This window comes from Magnusiomyces paraingens (genome assembly GCF_902498895.1).
Source record: "Magnusiomyces paraingens strain CBS 517.90 genome assembly, contig: contig3, whole genome shotgun sequence".
Taxonomy (NCBI): Eukaryota; Fungi; Ascomycota; class Dipodascomycetes; order Dipodascales; family Dipodascaceae; genus Magnusiomyces; species Magnusiomyces paraingens.
Genome location: NW_022474069.1, coordinates 2,414,020 through 2,429,375, shown reverse-complemented (window position 1 = coordinate 2,429,375; position 15,356 = coordinate 2,414,020). Strand labels below are relative to the sequence as shown.

The 15,356-nt window shown below is 42.6% G+C and overlaps 3 protein-coding genes across 3 annotated transcripts; 2 read left to right on the top strand and 1 right to left on the bottom strand.

Annotated features, from left to right (window-relative positions):
- Positions 1 to 755: 755 nt before the first annotated feature.
- SAPINGB_P004054 (uncharacterized protein) lies at positions 756 to 1,853 on the top strand (the record flags this gene model as incomplete). The annotated part of the gene is made up of 4 exons (XM_031998769.1): positions 756 to 773; positions 982 to 998; positions 1,067 to 1,138; positions 1,241 to 1,853. The coding sequence occupies 4 exons, from the start codon at positions 756 to 758 to the stop codon at positions 1,851 to 1,853; spliced, it is 720 nt and encodes a 239-aa protein (XP_031854660.1).
- A 1,616-nt stretch (positions 1,854 to 3,469) lies between these two features.
- Positions 3,470 to 9,541, top strand: SAPINGB_P004053 (uncharacterized protein; the record flags this gene model as incomplete). Its single annotated transcript, XM_031998768.1, has 2 exons — positions 3,470 to 3,652; positions 3,710 to 9,541. The coding sequence occupies 2 exons, from the start codon at positions 3,470 to 3,472 to the stop codon at positions 9,539 to 9,541; spliced, it is 6,015 nt and encodes a 2,004-aa protein (XP_031854659.1).
- Positions 9,542 to 9,672: 131 nt separating this feature from the next.
- SAPINGB_P004052 (uncharacterized protein) lies at positions 9,673 to 14,734 on the bottom strand (the record flags this gene model as incomplete). The annotated part of the gene is made up of 2 exons (XM_031998767.1): positions 9,673 to 10,140; positions 10,187 to 14,734. 2 exons carry the CDS (start codon positions 14,732 to 14,734, stop codon positions 9,673 to 9,675), a joined length of 5,016 nt encoding a protein of 1,671 aa, XP_031854658.1.
- Positions 14,735 to 15,356: the final 622 nt, after the last annotated feature.

The following is a 15,356-nucleotide window of genomic DNA, read 5'->3' as shown; positions in this document are numbered from 1 at the left end:
GATTCTAAATAGTTTTTAATGATAATAAAAATTTTTTTTAAAAAAAAAATAAAAAATAATTTGAACAAAAATCCTGGAGATGATTGATATTTAATTTAAATTTTTCACGCAGGATAGCTGTGTAAGCCGCACAGCAATGTAGTCGAGTCACGCTGACTGATGGAACATAATTGCCACAGAATTTGACTGGTTTTGTGTAGTTGATTTTTTAGAATCTTCTTGAATGACAAAAAAAAATTTCATATAAATATAAATATAAATATTTTTATTTTAAAATTATAATTTTTTTTTTCTTTCTTTCTTTCTTTCTTTCTTTCTTTCTTTCTTTTAAAACCAAGTTTCTTTTCAATCATTTCTTTGCTTTGAAAAAGTTCCATATTGCCTTTCTCCCCTCCCCCCCAAGGTCTATCTATATATATATATACAGGTTTAATTTAATTTAATTTAATTTAATTTATTTTTTGCCATCCTTTAGCAAAGTAAGTGCGGCTGAAATTATTAACCGGGTAACTCCCACTAAAAATTTTTTTTTTTTTTTTTTTTTTTTTTTTTTTTTTTTTAGTTTTAGAAAATTTTATTTCTCAGCAGCCACACCAGAAATTTCCTTGACAAGTTTCGCCGCCGTATTTCTCAGAGGAATCGTCAATCAAATATCACCAAACTCATTTTTAAACAAAAGACATCCTCTTCCTTTTTCCAGTTTGTTCCCTACATTTGATCACCCTCTAAAAAACAAATATAAGAATATAGATACCATGTCTGTCAGAGCACAAGTATGTAATGAGATATCAATCAATCAATCAATCTAAAATGTTATCATTTTGGGAAAAAAAAAAAGAATGACAAAAAAAAGAGGAACTATAATATCTGCTGATGGTAATCACCTACGCGTCTATGATTATCCTCTGAAAACCACTCTTTTCCATTCTTTGTCTTTAGTTGTGATTCACCAGTTACTAACCTACCTGTTCTCTGCTTTAGTTTGAAAACTCCAACGAGTATGTCTAACAAATATTCAAAATTACTTTATGCGAGCTAAATCACTAACCGGAATCTTCTTCTCTAGAGTTGGCGTCTTTTCCAAACTCACAAACTCATACTCTCTCGTCGCCATTGGCGGTTCGCAAAACTTCTACAGGTGTGTATTATACCCCGTTATTATTATTATTATTATTATTATTAATTTTTTTTTAAACTTTTACCAATATCCTAATTCTAACAATCTCTTTCCTCCCCCTAGTGTCTTTGAGAGCCAGCTGCAAGATGTTATCCCCATTGTCAACACAACCATTGCCGGTACTCGCATCATAGGCCGCATGACCGCCGGCAACCGCCGTGGCCTGTTAGTCCCCACCCAGACTACTGACCAGGAGCTGCAGCACCTGCGCAACTCGCTTCCTGACACTGTCAAGATCCAGCGTGTTGAGGAACGGCTGTCAGCTCTGGGCAATGTCATTTGCTGCAACGACTACGTTGCTCTTGTGCACCCAGATATTGAGCGCGAGACTGAAGAAATCATTGCTGATACCCTTGGCGTCGAAGTCTTCCGCCAAACCGTCGCAGGAAACGTCCTGGTCGGTTCTTACGCTACAATCACTAACCAGGGAGGCCTCGTCCACCCTCAAACTTCTATCCAGGATCAGGAGGAACTCTCATCTCTGTTACAGATCCCCATCGTCGCAGGTTCCGTCAACCGTGGTTCTCCAGTCATTGGCTCCGGTCTTGTTGCCAACGATTGGCTTGCTGTTGTTGGTATGGACACCACTGCTCCTGAGCTCTCTGTTGTTGAAAGTATATTCGGTCTGTCGAATGAAGCTCCTGAGGAGGGCGTTCTCATTGAGCACTACTACTAAACGGTTTAATGTGTTGATAGAAAATGTCTTGGAGTCTTTATTATTTAACGGTCTTATTATTTACGGATATTATTAAAATTATGGCATGGATATGGTGGGAAAAAAGTTTCTGATAGAGATGTAAATTGTACTTTTTTTTTTTTTTCTTTACAAATAATTATATAAATTAAAAAAGCAACCTTGAAATTATTGATAGAATATATAGTTATCTTTTGAAAACGTTTGGTTTAAGCATATTTTGGAGGGACTTGTAATTTCCCTGAAACATGCAACGGTTATTTTAAAGCTATATAAAAACTAGGTTTGAGGGAAAGTTAAGGATTTTGCACATACTAAACAAATTCTCTTTTGATTGAAATTGACTTAATTCGACTGAAACAAGATCTTTCAATTTAATAGATTGGGAGAGAAAAGAAAAAAAAAAGAGATAAAGAAATGAGTTTTAAAAAAAAAAAAAAACTGGAGGATTAAAAAAAAAAGGGAACAAAATTGTAAAAAATGAAATGAAATATGACCCAAGCTACTTTCAATTTTTTTTACAAAACAGGCTTGTAATCTGTACGTTTTGGTTTAATTATAAGATTTCTTAGTTTTCAAAATCAAAGAAACATTTTAGAACTTATTACAAAATATTTTATATAAAAATAAACAAAAGAATTAGCGAGACTCTGTAAATACAATGAATGAGTTTGACAGCCCTTTATTTAAAATGTGCTTGCTAAAATTTATGGCTCATTTTTGGGGGGGAAAAAAAAATTAAGATTTAAATTAAACAATGGTTTAGATATAATATCTAGAAATACTCCATTTTATTTCAAAAAGTAAAGCTTCAAATTCAGATTATGATCTTTTACAAAATACCACACAAGACATATATTGGCAGGCCCCCAAAGTCGTGATTAGTTAACATAACCGACCAGAAGTGTTTTTGCAGAGTGTTAAGCATTTGTAGACAATAGATTCCAAAATCTCATTGATTAGTTGTTCTTAGTATGCTACAAACTAAAACTGAACTGATAAAGATACCAGGTCGATCCAGCTCCCAAAGTGCGAGATATGAAAAAAGAGAGAAATAAATAGAACCAGAAAAGCAGCAACACTTAAATTTTTAATTGTTGATCCCGGAAATAATTTCTTGAAGTTAAATATTTCCCCTTTTTCTTTTTTTTTTCTTCTTTTAAAATTCAAAATTAAGTATATAGTCTTGTTTTAGGAACCAATTAAGCATAACCGAGCCTGGTATCTGACTTCAAAATAGTGAAAAAAAAAGCAAACTATTGTAGTCGTAAATGTATCAAATATAATGTTTACAAGCTTTAAATCGTTTTTAGTTTAAATAATTTATTTTTTTTTGCTATTTCAATAGACCTGCTTTGAGTGGTACACGTTTTCAATATATTATACGTTTAATAAAAAGTGTTGAGAAGAGTACAGAATGCGTGGATATTATTAGGCACATAGTAAAAATTCCTGAGCTGCAAAAAAAAAAAAAAAATAACCTCCATTAAAAACTTTCCATTCTCACCACATTTTTTTTTTCTTTTACCAGCTCATCAACAAATTAACACACCACCACCACCACCTCTCCTTAAAAAAAAAACACCAACAGCCTAACAATGGATGACTTTGGTATTCGGCGCCAGGGCCGCGGAATCCGTGCCCGCGCCATCGAGAACCTTGTCAAGCTGTCTACTGTTTCCGGCGAACCTTCTCATATTGACCGTCTGGTCACTGTTCTTTCGCCCTCCTCGTCCCTCTACTCTCCTTCGGACCAAGAAGCAGCCGACAATCCACCTTTGGTATGTCTCTTTCCTTTTAATTTATATGTCAATTAGCTTTTGCTAACACTGCTAAAGTATCTCAGCGAACTTCAAGTTCTCATTTCGCTTGCTCGCTCTGCTCACTTTATAAAGTCCCCGGACCATGCGGAATCTGTTTTGCGTATTCTTGGCGTGTACCTTCGCAAAAGCTCTGCCCTCGTATTTTCTGCCTTCTCAGGTGTCCGCGAAATTGAACCGTCACCTTGGCACGTCGCAACGCGTCTTCTTACTCGTGCAGTTCTTGCGCTGGGCTCTAATTTCCCCGAGAGTCTCGGTTCCAATGCTGAAGGTATCATTTTGCGCTACTTGAATGCTACAATTGTCAAGTGGAAAGACCCTGCAACATTCAAAAGCCCTTCCATCTTTTGTCCGCTCTTGTTTTCATTCCAAGGGTTTTTAGAAGCTCTCACCCAACAGGCTCAAATCACATCTTATGGAACATTGGCTACAATACTTTCTCGACTTACAGAAACAATCACAACAGAAATTTTACTTCAAATTGAAACAACAGTTGCCCAAATTAGTGCAACCACCGAAGAAGAATCATCTTCTCAAGATGACGCTGCTACTCCTCGTGACACCCCGCGCGACACCCCACCACCTCAAAATGTTCCTGCTCCGGCCATGCGTGCATCCACAGCTGACGAGGACATTTCACGATGGCAATACTACTTTTTGTCGTATCTGCGTGCGGAACAGCAGCTCGGCGCTATGCTGCTTAACTACTATATTTGTTCGTTTGCCCGTGCAATTGTGGCTAAAATCATTGCCTATACGGCTCCTAATGCTGTGACAAGTTTCCGTGCACGCAACAAAACATCCTCGCTTCTTAACAAGCTGCTCTCCCGTGAACGTATGCCTAATCTCAAGGATCGTCATACCAGCCATATGCACTATGAAACAGAGGTTGGTTTGTCCATTCAGCAGATTCTTTTGACAGCAACTGCCAATCTTGCACTTGCACAAATCAACTCACTCGATGATGGTGCTGATTACATTGAGCTGGCATCTTCGGAGCGCATTGCTCTTGCATATGCTACCAAAGTTCTTGCCATTGATATTGTTGGTGTGGCCACGTCGTACCGTATTTTGGACGTTGATACTGGGTCTACAATTGTTACATCTTCCTTTCTTCACGAGCATGGTATGTCAAACCCGCGCTTAGCTCTTGCCGTATTTAAGCTCGGTGCATACTTGTGCACTCTCGACAGCGAAACAGCCGGTCTTATAGTCCGCTATTTCCCTCACTTTATTTCAATCCCAACTGTACAGACTCATTTGGTACGCAAATGTGCCAAAGCTCTGGTCTATGGACTCCGTACCATTTCCCAGGATGTCATTGTGTCGACCATTTATACTCTTGTCAATATGGTCACCACTACAGTTACCCGCGATTCTCGCTCGGCAGGTACACAAAACGGCCAAGCTAAGGGTAGGGAGATTTCTACGGACCCCACATTTGTATCCGACGCTGATAGCGTTAAAACAAATGGTTACAGCTTTAACATGTACCGTAACGCTATTGCAGCAATTGTCACCATCACGCTTGTGTACGATGACCCCCAAATATCAGCTCTTGCCGCCACAGTTTTGAACCAAAAGCTCAACATTTCTGCCACTGAATTGGACCGGGAGGTTGCTTATGGTGTGGCCAAGCTGGCATCCTATGTCCCAGACAAGGAATTTTTGTCCATCTTCCGCTCTTTCCAGACTCTTGCCATTCATGCATTCCAAAAGAATGACATCAAGATGCGTACCATTGTTCAAGAAGCCTTTTGCCGCATCTCTGATTCTCTAAATATGGAACACCCGCTTTACGAAACTTACCTTTCGGAGCTCCTCCAAAGCATTATCGATCGTGGAGACGTCCAAGAACTTGAGCACCACCGCCCCCACGTTGAAATTTCTGCAACTGCTAATGAGATTGCTCTTTATTTGCCGCCGTTGGCTCGTCTACTTCCCAAGCCTCCCAAGCAACACTACAAGGCAAGTGATGCTCACATCAACTCATTGTTCCGTAACACGTGGTACAATATGGTTGTGCACGGGTTTTCACAGACGTCCGAGTGGACACAAAAGTTCCGCACAGAGCTCGAGATTATTGCTCATAGTACCCCACCACTCGTGTCTCCAGGCTCGTCCAACAAAATTGAAAGTGACTTGGAACTTAACACTGTTCTTCAGCGTGGTTCGTCACACCATAATGTCAATAATCAAAAGGAAATCATGGACTCGCTAGCGTCTTCTCACATTTTTGATTTCAAGACTCTCCAATACCCTAAGCTCATGTTTTTGGCTGCTACTATTCTTCTCGAAGGTCTCAGAGCGAACACTGGAAACTGTTCCAAGATTTTGCTTTACTTTGGTGACCCTGGGATCCGATCAACTGGCGAAACAAATCGCTACATGCGTAACATTGCGACCGATGTCATTAAAGCATATCTTGCTAATGTTAACCGTGGCCACTCGCCCATGTTTACAAGCGATCAAGTTGCCTTTCAGGTCAAGAAAATGCTCACACTTTGCTGCCATCGTGTGAGTGCTATTCAGCAACAAGCTTTTGAGTGCTGTGAGGCAATCATTTGCACTATACCATCTTCTCTATGCAGTGAAATATCTCTTTTTACATTGCTTGACTTACTCTCACTGCTTTGGAAGTCTTGTTTGGATGCAGAAACAGACGAATACGAGCCTCGGTCTACATTCACTGCGTCTAAGAGTGGTGTTCATATTGAGCTTAGTGATTCATACGACCAACGTCGTGAAAGTTTGCGAATGCTCCACACCAAGGCTCGCGAGTGGGTCCGCTACGCGCTTTCCTTCACTTCCTATGATATCAAAAACATTCTTACATCGTACATGTCTGGAATTGAAAACTACAGTCCTTCCGACAGTGTTGTTTTGGGATACACTTTTGCACTTGAGATGGGCGGTACTGTCACTGTGCGTGACCGCGAGTTGTCTGTTTTGAACCGCGTCAATACTAACCCACTCTCTACTAACACCAGTGCCGGCTTTCTTTCACAGTATATTTGGCGTCGCGAGTTTCACACTACTATTGCTTCGGAAGTCATTTCCAAGGTTACACCCAACTTTTATGATCAAGCTGCTATTCGTGCGCGCAAGTCGCTGGTTGATGTTTTGACTAAAACCAAGGCATATCATGATTACACGCACCATCATAACCTAAAAATTCCTGGAGCCTCGTCACAACAACAACCAACAAGACCCAACTTTGGCGAAACTCGTGCGTTGCTCTTCAAGGCCTCAGGATACATGGGTCACCCAACCGAGGGCAAGGTTATTGCACGACTCTGCGTTCAGATCCCCATGCGAGCCTTTACCGAGTTCTCAATCCAATTTGGTATTTCTCTTTGGACTTGGGCTATAACCGAGTACCCAACCCTCAAGGCACTTATTCTTTCTGAGGTTGCGCAACTTTGGGAATGGAGTGTTAAAGAGAAGCTTGGTCTCTATACTCGTAAACACGATATTGTGGGTCCTGCTTATGCCAAAATGGAGTACGCACCTACCAACAAGGCCGAAATTAACTACGACGCTGGTCTGGCTGTGCGCGACTTTGGGTGCCACCAAAAGCTTATCCGCTACCTTTCGAGTTCATTCCAATCAATTGTTTTTGAAAGCAAAAACTATCTCAAAATCTTCTTGCGACTTCTTCTCACTGGTCTCCAGGGTCTTTCCCATGCCAGTTTACACCCATGTGCACGTGCCGGTCGTTTCGAACTTATCCGGTTTTCTCTTGACGTACTTGAGGTTCTTACTCGCTTTGGTGCCCGCATTGCTTACTCCCTCAAACATCTTGTTATTTCAGCTGCATTGACATGGTTTGCGCAGCCAGCACAGTGGCCTTTTGGCGGCAACAAGCTCACGCTCAAGTCTGATATGGAGCTTCTTTCTGGAATTGCGACCGTCATCAAGAACATGTATATTGGCCCAGCACCTGGATCTCCATCCAAAAAACCAAGCTCTTCTTTGAAAAGCAAGCGCGACGTGTTGCTCATTTTCTTGAATGATGAGCTGACCAAGATGACGGCGTGGAGTGACCCTCTCCAGCTAAACCAACCGCATAAGGAATTTGTGGGAAGTGTGACAGTTCAGAATTTGAACGAAGCATGGTCCATTGACCCGGTGCTTGCTGTTTACCTTGTTGAGCGTTATGCCACCCAGGACCTTGTTTCACGGCTCCAGACTTTGACCGCCAGCCAACCTAGCAGTGTTACTCATGTGCCTGAGGCTCTCAAGTATTTCATTACAGGGACTATTTGCACTGGTATTCCACGCAGTTCATCCTCCAAAAACAATAGCCACTATGTTGTTTATTGGACCCCAGTCTCACCTATTGAGTCCATCAACTTGTTCTTGCCAGCGTATGGTGGAAACTCGCTGCTTCTACAATATGCTATGCGGTCTCTTGAGAGCCATGACGTTAATGTCACGTTTTTCTACGTGCCGCAGCTGGTGCAAACGCTTCGTTACGATGTATTTGGATATGTGGAGCGCTTTATTTTGGAGACTGCAAACATCTCGCAGCTTTTTGCTCACCAGATTATTTGGAACATTTTGGCCAACCTGTTCAAAGGCGAAGACTTGCCTGAAGGTCAAACAGAAGAAGATGCTATTAACCCGACTCTTGAACGCGTTCTTGAGCGTATGATTTCTAATTTCTCAACCACTGATCGTGAATTTTATGAGCGCGAGTTTAGTTTCTTCAACACAGTCACGTCCATTTCCAAATCGCTGATGCCTCTTGTGCGCAAGACCAAGGCGGAGAAAAAGGTTAAAATTGATGAAGAAATTGCAAAGATCAAGGTGGATGTTGGTGTTTACTTACCTTCCAATCCTGACGGTATTGTTGTGGATATTGATCGCAAGTCTGGCCGACCACTTCAAAGTCACGCCAAGACTCCATTTATGGCAACATTTAAGATTCAACGCGAAGTTCGTGACTTACACATTGAATCTGACAAAAACGGTAATGGTAATGGTAATGGTAATAGCAATGGCAATGGGAACAGCAACAACGATGAGGAAGAAGAGAACGAGCGCACGACTACGGTGCAAGTTTGGCAAAGTGCTATCTTCAAGGTTGGTGATGACTGCAGACAAGATGTCATGGCATTGCAGCTTATTTCTATTTTCCGGTCCATTTTCAATAGCAGTGGCCTCGATCTTTATGTGTTCCCTTACCGTGTGACGGCCACCGCTCCAGGTAATGGTGTGATTGATGTGTTGCCCAACTCCATTTCACGAGATATGCTTGGTCGCGAAGCAGTCAACGGGCTTTATGAGTACTTTACAACCAAGTTTGGCGGCGAGGACAGTATCCAGTTCCAACAAGCGCGTAACAATTTTGTCAAGTCACTTGCAGCCTACTCTGTGATTTCGTACTTGATCCAGTTCAAGGACCGTCACAATGGTAACATTATGTACGACGACCAGGGCCACATTTTACACATTGATTTCGGGTTCTGTTTCGACATAGTCCCCGGTGGTGTCAAATTTGAGGCAGCCCCGTTCAAACTTACCCACGAAATGGTTCTTGTCATGGGTGGTTCCACATCTACTCAGGCCTACCGCTGGTTCGAGGAGCTTGCTGTTAAAGCATTTTTGGCGTCACGGCCTCACGCAGAAACAATCATCCAGGCCGTGCTGCCTATGCTGGACTCGGGATTGCCGTGCTTTAAAGGTGAAACAACAATGCGCAAATTGCGCGCGCGGTTTGCACTGGATCGGTCGGAGCGTGATGCTGCATTATTCATGAGACAACTCATTAAACAGTCGTATGAGAGTTTCTTTACAAAGGGATACGATGAGTTCCAGCGCCTCACCAATGGTATTCCTTATTAAACGTGCGAGCTGTTTGATTATTAAAGAAAAATATATAAAGACAATTTTTTTTAGCGCGCTAGAAAGTATTTCTGTAATTATTTATATTTATGAATGTTTTATATATATAACCTGAAAAAAAAGCAAGATTTTCAAAATGGTTCAACATCATCCGGACAGTCTTTAGGGGGCTGGTTAAGCGTCGAGAGCGAGAAATCAAAATCACCATTAAAGTTACTCAGCGAACTTGACCAATCCTGATTATTGAGCCCACACATAATTTCCAAGTCTTCAGTCGTCACGTCCGTGTGGCTAAACGGAACAGGCTTTGGAAGTCCGGTAGCTGTAGCAACGCCTGACATTACTCCAGATGCCGCAGTCACAGTAACAATTGCAGGTCCGCCTGGGCCCTGAGGTACTCCTGGGCCTTGAGATCTGGACATGCCGGTGCGCTGTGGGATACCAGTTGCAGACGCCGCTTGTGCGTACTGCACCTGCTGCTGGGCCTGGTGATGCGCAAATTGGGATCCGTTTTGCGTTGGCAATGCCTGCTGCTGTTGTTGTTGTTGTTGTTGGTGATGATGTTGCTGCTGCTGCTGCTGCTGCTGCTGCTGCTGCTGCTGCCAAAAATAGTTGGTACGGAGGACCAAAGTTGCCCGGCGGTACCGGGGCAGGCCCCAGAGACACGGCAGGCAAAGCACCCGGCATGTTTGCAGACATGTACGGTAGCACCTGGCTAAGGTTTTGTGCTTGTGTGTCAAAGGCTCCTGGCTGCTGGTATGGCTGCTGAGGCTGGTGCTGCAGTGGCGTGGGCCCGCTACCGTACGGCGTGTCTGCCATGTGGTATGTTCGGATATTGGTTCCAGAAATAACCCCATTGGTACCTTGCTGATGAGTGATATTGGTTTGGGGAACATAGTTCTGGGGTGTATAAGGAGTGGAGGCTTGAGGCAATGGGGCGATGCCTGCAGGCTGGGAATAATGATGTTTATGTGCCTGTTGAGGATAGTACTGTCCGGGGATTTGATTTTGTGGCAGCGTGCTTGAGAAAACTTGTTGCTGCTGGTGCTGCGACTGCAACTGTGGTGGTGGTTGAGCGGACACATATGGTTGTTGCCCATTTATCAAGTTATTTGTCGCTTGCACAGAATTTGGTGCAGGAAGCGGGGCTCGCGTTACAGGGTTGGACAGAGCCTGGCCAGACTGATAAGTTTGATTCCGGGTGTTAGAACGCTGCGGCGGCATATTCTGGCTCATCCTGCTTCGAGAAGGTGCCGCACTGACCAGCGGCAGGATTGATAGCCGCTGGACAATCTCGTAAAGTGTTGGAGGCCGGTCATCAGTGTCATCATCATCATCATCATCGTCATCACCATCACCATCGTGGTTGTTGCCATTTCCATAGCCATTTTTAGAGCTTGTATTTCCACTTAAATCGGTATCACCCTCCTCATCCGTCTCATTGTCGCTATTATACCATCGTTCGCCAACCTTGTAACGACGACGGGGGCGACCTTTAGTGCGTTTCTTTGAAACGTTATTTTCAAGACGATTTCCATGTACACTTGCAATGAGCTTGCGGATTATCCCTGCACCGCGCTTGGCCTGTGGATGCAGAGCCTGTAACTTTTCTAGCACAGGCAAAAACTCTTCGACCCAACAAAGACGCTCTTTGATGACCTCGGGATCAAGACCAACAGGCCGAGGTTTATGAGGTTGGTGGTTGCCTGAAGAGGTAGATGGAGGGCTGATTCCATCAGTAGCATCGAAATAGTGATGCTGTGTGCGTTGTGATTTCGCATAAATGCGCTGTCTATGGCTAAGGTCCAGCAAATCGAGCAGCACGTAGACCGCAGCAGCAATGGCGTTGCCTGTGACTGAGGGGTGCTTTTTAAACTCAAAGGGGATAGCTGGAGAAGCAGGAATGGCAGCTGCAGCTAGAATCCTGCGCGCACTTTCCAAGCATACTGCTCGACACGACTTGTTCCATTCGGTTTGTGGCATGTAGATGGACATGATGCGATTGATTGTGAGGCGCTCGAAATGGATTGAGATTTCAATCAAGTATCGCTGGAATCGCAGGGACATTTCTGAGCAGTGTGGATTGACTGGGGCGCCTGCATTGAAGCTTCGTTCCGGGAATATTGCCCAGGGAATAGATGCTTCAAGGATATTGAGTTCATTGTTTGCTTGTTCGAGATTTGCAAGAACTTGTTGGCTGGGATTAGCATAATAAAATCGTTTTGTTTGAGCCAGTTTTGCTTGAATCAATTGGAATGAGACTGATGTATGTTCAGATATTGGTTTTGCTTGTGTATATGGTAACGGGCGACCATTTTGGGGTTTGCTAGCAGCATTTGAGTCTTTATAGTCATCTGAAAGTTCCAGCAATGCTTGGTCATCAAGGTTTGCAGGAAAAACGGTTGTGAATGAAGACGGGTGAATTACTGAATACCGGCCAGTGTTATCGGACCAATCGGCAATAACAGTTGCCCACCAAATGCGGCGGCCCATTTCTCTATCTAAGAAACGTGTTGAAGAGTCAGGGTCTGTAAAATCTGATCGCATTTGCAGATTGAGAATGGCCTCATCGTCAAGCTTGTCAATGTTTAATCTTTGAGCAATATATATGGAGGTATTGAGATATGCGTTGCGCATATTGATTGCGCCAAAGGCCTGGAAACAGGGACCCAGAACAGCAAGGACTTGTAGGGCTCTAATATCTGGGTATTTGAAAACTTCGCCACGATGGAGACACTCAAACGAAGCGGCAAAAAGTTTGTGGGGTAAAACCTGCAACAGTTTAGGGTCGAGTCCTGCAGCTCTTCCTAGTTTCCTATCTGCAAAGAAGCAACCAAGACACATGACGGCGTACCATTGGGCTAACCACAGGTATTGTCCTCTGTTTTTATCAAACTTTGGGTTTAAAAAGAGAGACTCAGGATCGTCGCTATTGTATTTACTCCAAAAGTACTCGTGCTCGAGATAGAAAGAGGGAGGATGGATAGCCGAGTGCATAAAGTTAAGGTTTTCAAGCGCATGGTTAACTAGCACTGTGGATGTTTTTTGTGAAATTGGAGCCATGTCGTAGGCCAGGGAGTATAGGATTTTGGAAACTTGGGATTCATCTGAAAATGGCAACCGTGCAGCAAAGCAGTGGCTCATTTCTCCGACGGAACAAGACGGACATGAAAGTTGGTTATCGCGCATGGTGAGGGGTTTCCTTGAAAGCGCAGGAACAAAGTTATCAAACGATTGATGATTGTTAGAGGATCCATGGTCATGGCTTGAGCAGCAGCTGCTTTGGCATTGTGGGACTTTTGCACGTTTGGTAGATTTCCCATTAGACATAGTTTTTGGATTATTTTCAGCTCTGGTGATGTCAGAAGATTTGGATTTTGTGACCGAGTCATCATCACCTACTATTCCAACAGTGATGGCTTGGATGACATCAGCATAAGTATTGTTTACGGCCGTTGCTGTTGACGAAATGGGGGTATTGTTTGCGAGCGGCCCTGGAGGCGAGTTAGGCATGGCATGTCTATTTTCTAGTGCTGGCAGAGTCGGCAGTGCAGCCGTTGAGTGAGGGGTCTCGTAGCTGATTGACTCTTCGGGAGAATTAGATTTGGACGTCGAGGTGTTGCTAAATGGAGAAAGATGAGTGGGGCTCTGGCTCATTGTGGACCCAAAGTTTGTATTGTATTGAGTAGGGGAGGAAGTCGAGGTAACATTGTTTGATGCGGAAGAGATATGCATATTTGCGACCAGGTGTTGAAGCCAGGCCACTTGGTTCATTAGGTCTTTATTTTCATTTTCAAGAGTTTTTAGTTTTAGCTGTGTTGAAGCAAGAGATGGTTGTTGTTGGTTGCTGGATGAGTTTGTTATTGGTTGCTGGATGTTTTGCTGAGGCTGTGACAAATGTGGTTGTGGTTCCTCAACTTTTGGTTTAACTCTGTATGCATCTGTAAAGTCCTGGAAGGTTGCGTTATCGATTGGATTTGGTGCAGGTGGCGATATCGACGATTCAGAAGGTGAGTATTCGATAATTACTGCAGGCTGCTGGTACTCGGAGGTGGTATATGGAGTTTGTTGTTGTTGTTGTACCGGAAGAGAAGGCTGCTGATCGGGTGAAAGATCGAAATCCTGGTGTTGCTGAATGTTTGGGGGTTGTTGAGAAGGGAGGACCTGTTGCGGTACTTGAGTGAATTGTTGTATTTGTTGCGGAGGTTGGTTGAAAGGTTGTTGTTGTTGTTGTTGGAATTGCTGTTGTTGCTGTTGCTGTTGCTGTTGTTGTTGGTGTAGCATGAATTGGGTGGAAGTTTCTTTTCTAACAGTATTGATAGCAGAATTATTGTTACTATTCGAAGAGGGTCCAATAGGACCCTGAATGCCATTACTGCTGGTAGTGGTGGTGGTGGTAATAGTTGTGGTAGTGGTAGTAGCACCGGGTGTTGTGATAGCATTGCCATGTGCGTCGAGGTTCCGAAGAAGACCCTTGACAACAACAACTTCTCGGGCACATAAATGGCCTTCTCCGCGGTCCAGACAAGGTTTGCACGGGATTTCCTTGTTACATTTGATTTTCCTTTTAGCACAGCCAGTGCATGATTTTGGAATTCGTTGAGAAACACGTGGATTTCCTGTGGGGGTTGAAGACGAGGATGAATTAGTCTTACGACTAGAGGATGATTTGGAAGGTCTCGCAGAAGAAGAAGAAGAAGAAGAAGAAGAAGATGATGATGATGATGTTGAAGCAGTAGAAGATAAAGCTGGAGGAGATTGATTTGATAGTTGAGAAGAACCAGGTGTTGCTGAAATCACACCAACATGGGAGGGGAGAGTCACGGGGACCATGGTGGGCACTGGGGTTGAAGAAGAATCAGGACTCGGGTTATGCTGTGATGGTAACGTTACTTGGCCAGGATAAGTTGATGAAATTCCATTTTGAGCAGGTATTATATGATTGTTTCTTTGAGAAGTTGGAGGTTCTTGTATAGGGAAGTTTGACTGGAGAGGAGGAGGGAGAGGTTGTTGCTGATAATGTGGATAAGAATCTAATGGTTGATGCTGGAACTGAGGTTGATACTGAGAAACCACTGGGACTTGCCGAGGATTCTGTAACTGCTGCTGCTGTTGTTGTTGATGATGATGATAAAATTGTTGATCAGCCGACAAAAGCTGCGGAACTGAACCGTTTGAATTTTGACCGTTCATGGGCAAGTTATGCCGATCCTTTTGAGGAAAGTTTTTTTTTTTTTTTTATTGTTAGTAAAGACCTTTGGATAAGTTCAAGGTATTAGAAAGGATGGGTAGTTATATCATAAATAAGCCATTATGGCAAGTCACTGAATAATTTAATAAATCTAGAATAAGAATATAATTAAAATATATATAGATATGAATAAAAGTTTTAAAAACAAGACCCTTTAAGAATATTAATGATTATTATTATTATTATTATTATTATTATTATTATGGAGGTTTTTTTTTTTTTTTTTTTGGTGGATATGCCTTTTTAGCTATTGATGGTGATGATATTAGTCAGAAAAGAACGGACTTAAACAAAAAAACAAAAAAACAAAAAAAATAAAATAAAATAAAATAAAAAAAAAAAAAAAGAGTTCCTTTTGACACTTTGAAGCCTTCACATACATACACATACACACACACTCTCTCACAAAAATCCAAAAAAGTTTGCCGCAGGACGTCAAAAGGTCCAAACCAAACCAAACCAACCAAAAAAAAAAAAAAAAAAAACAGCCACCACCAACTGTTTCCCTTCACTTTCCTCTCCCTTTTATCTATCTATTTTTTTTATTTATTTATTTTTAACCTT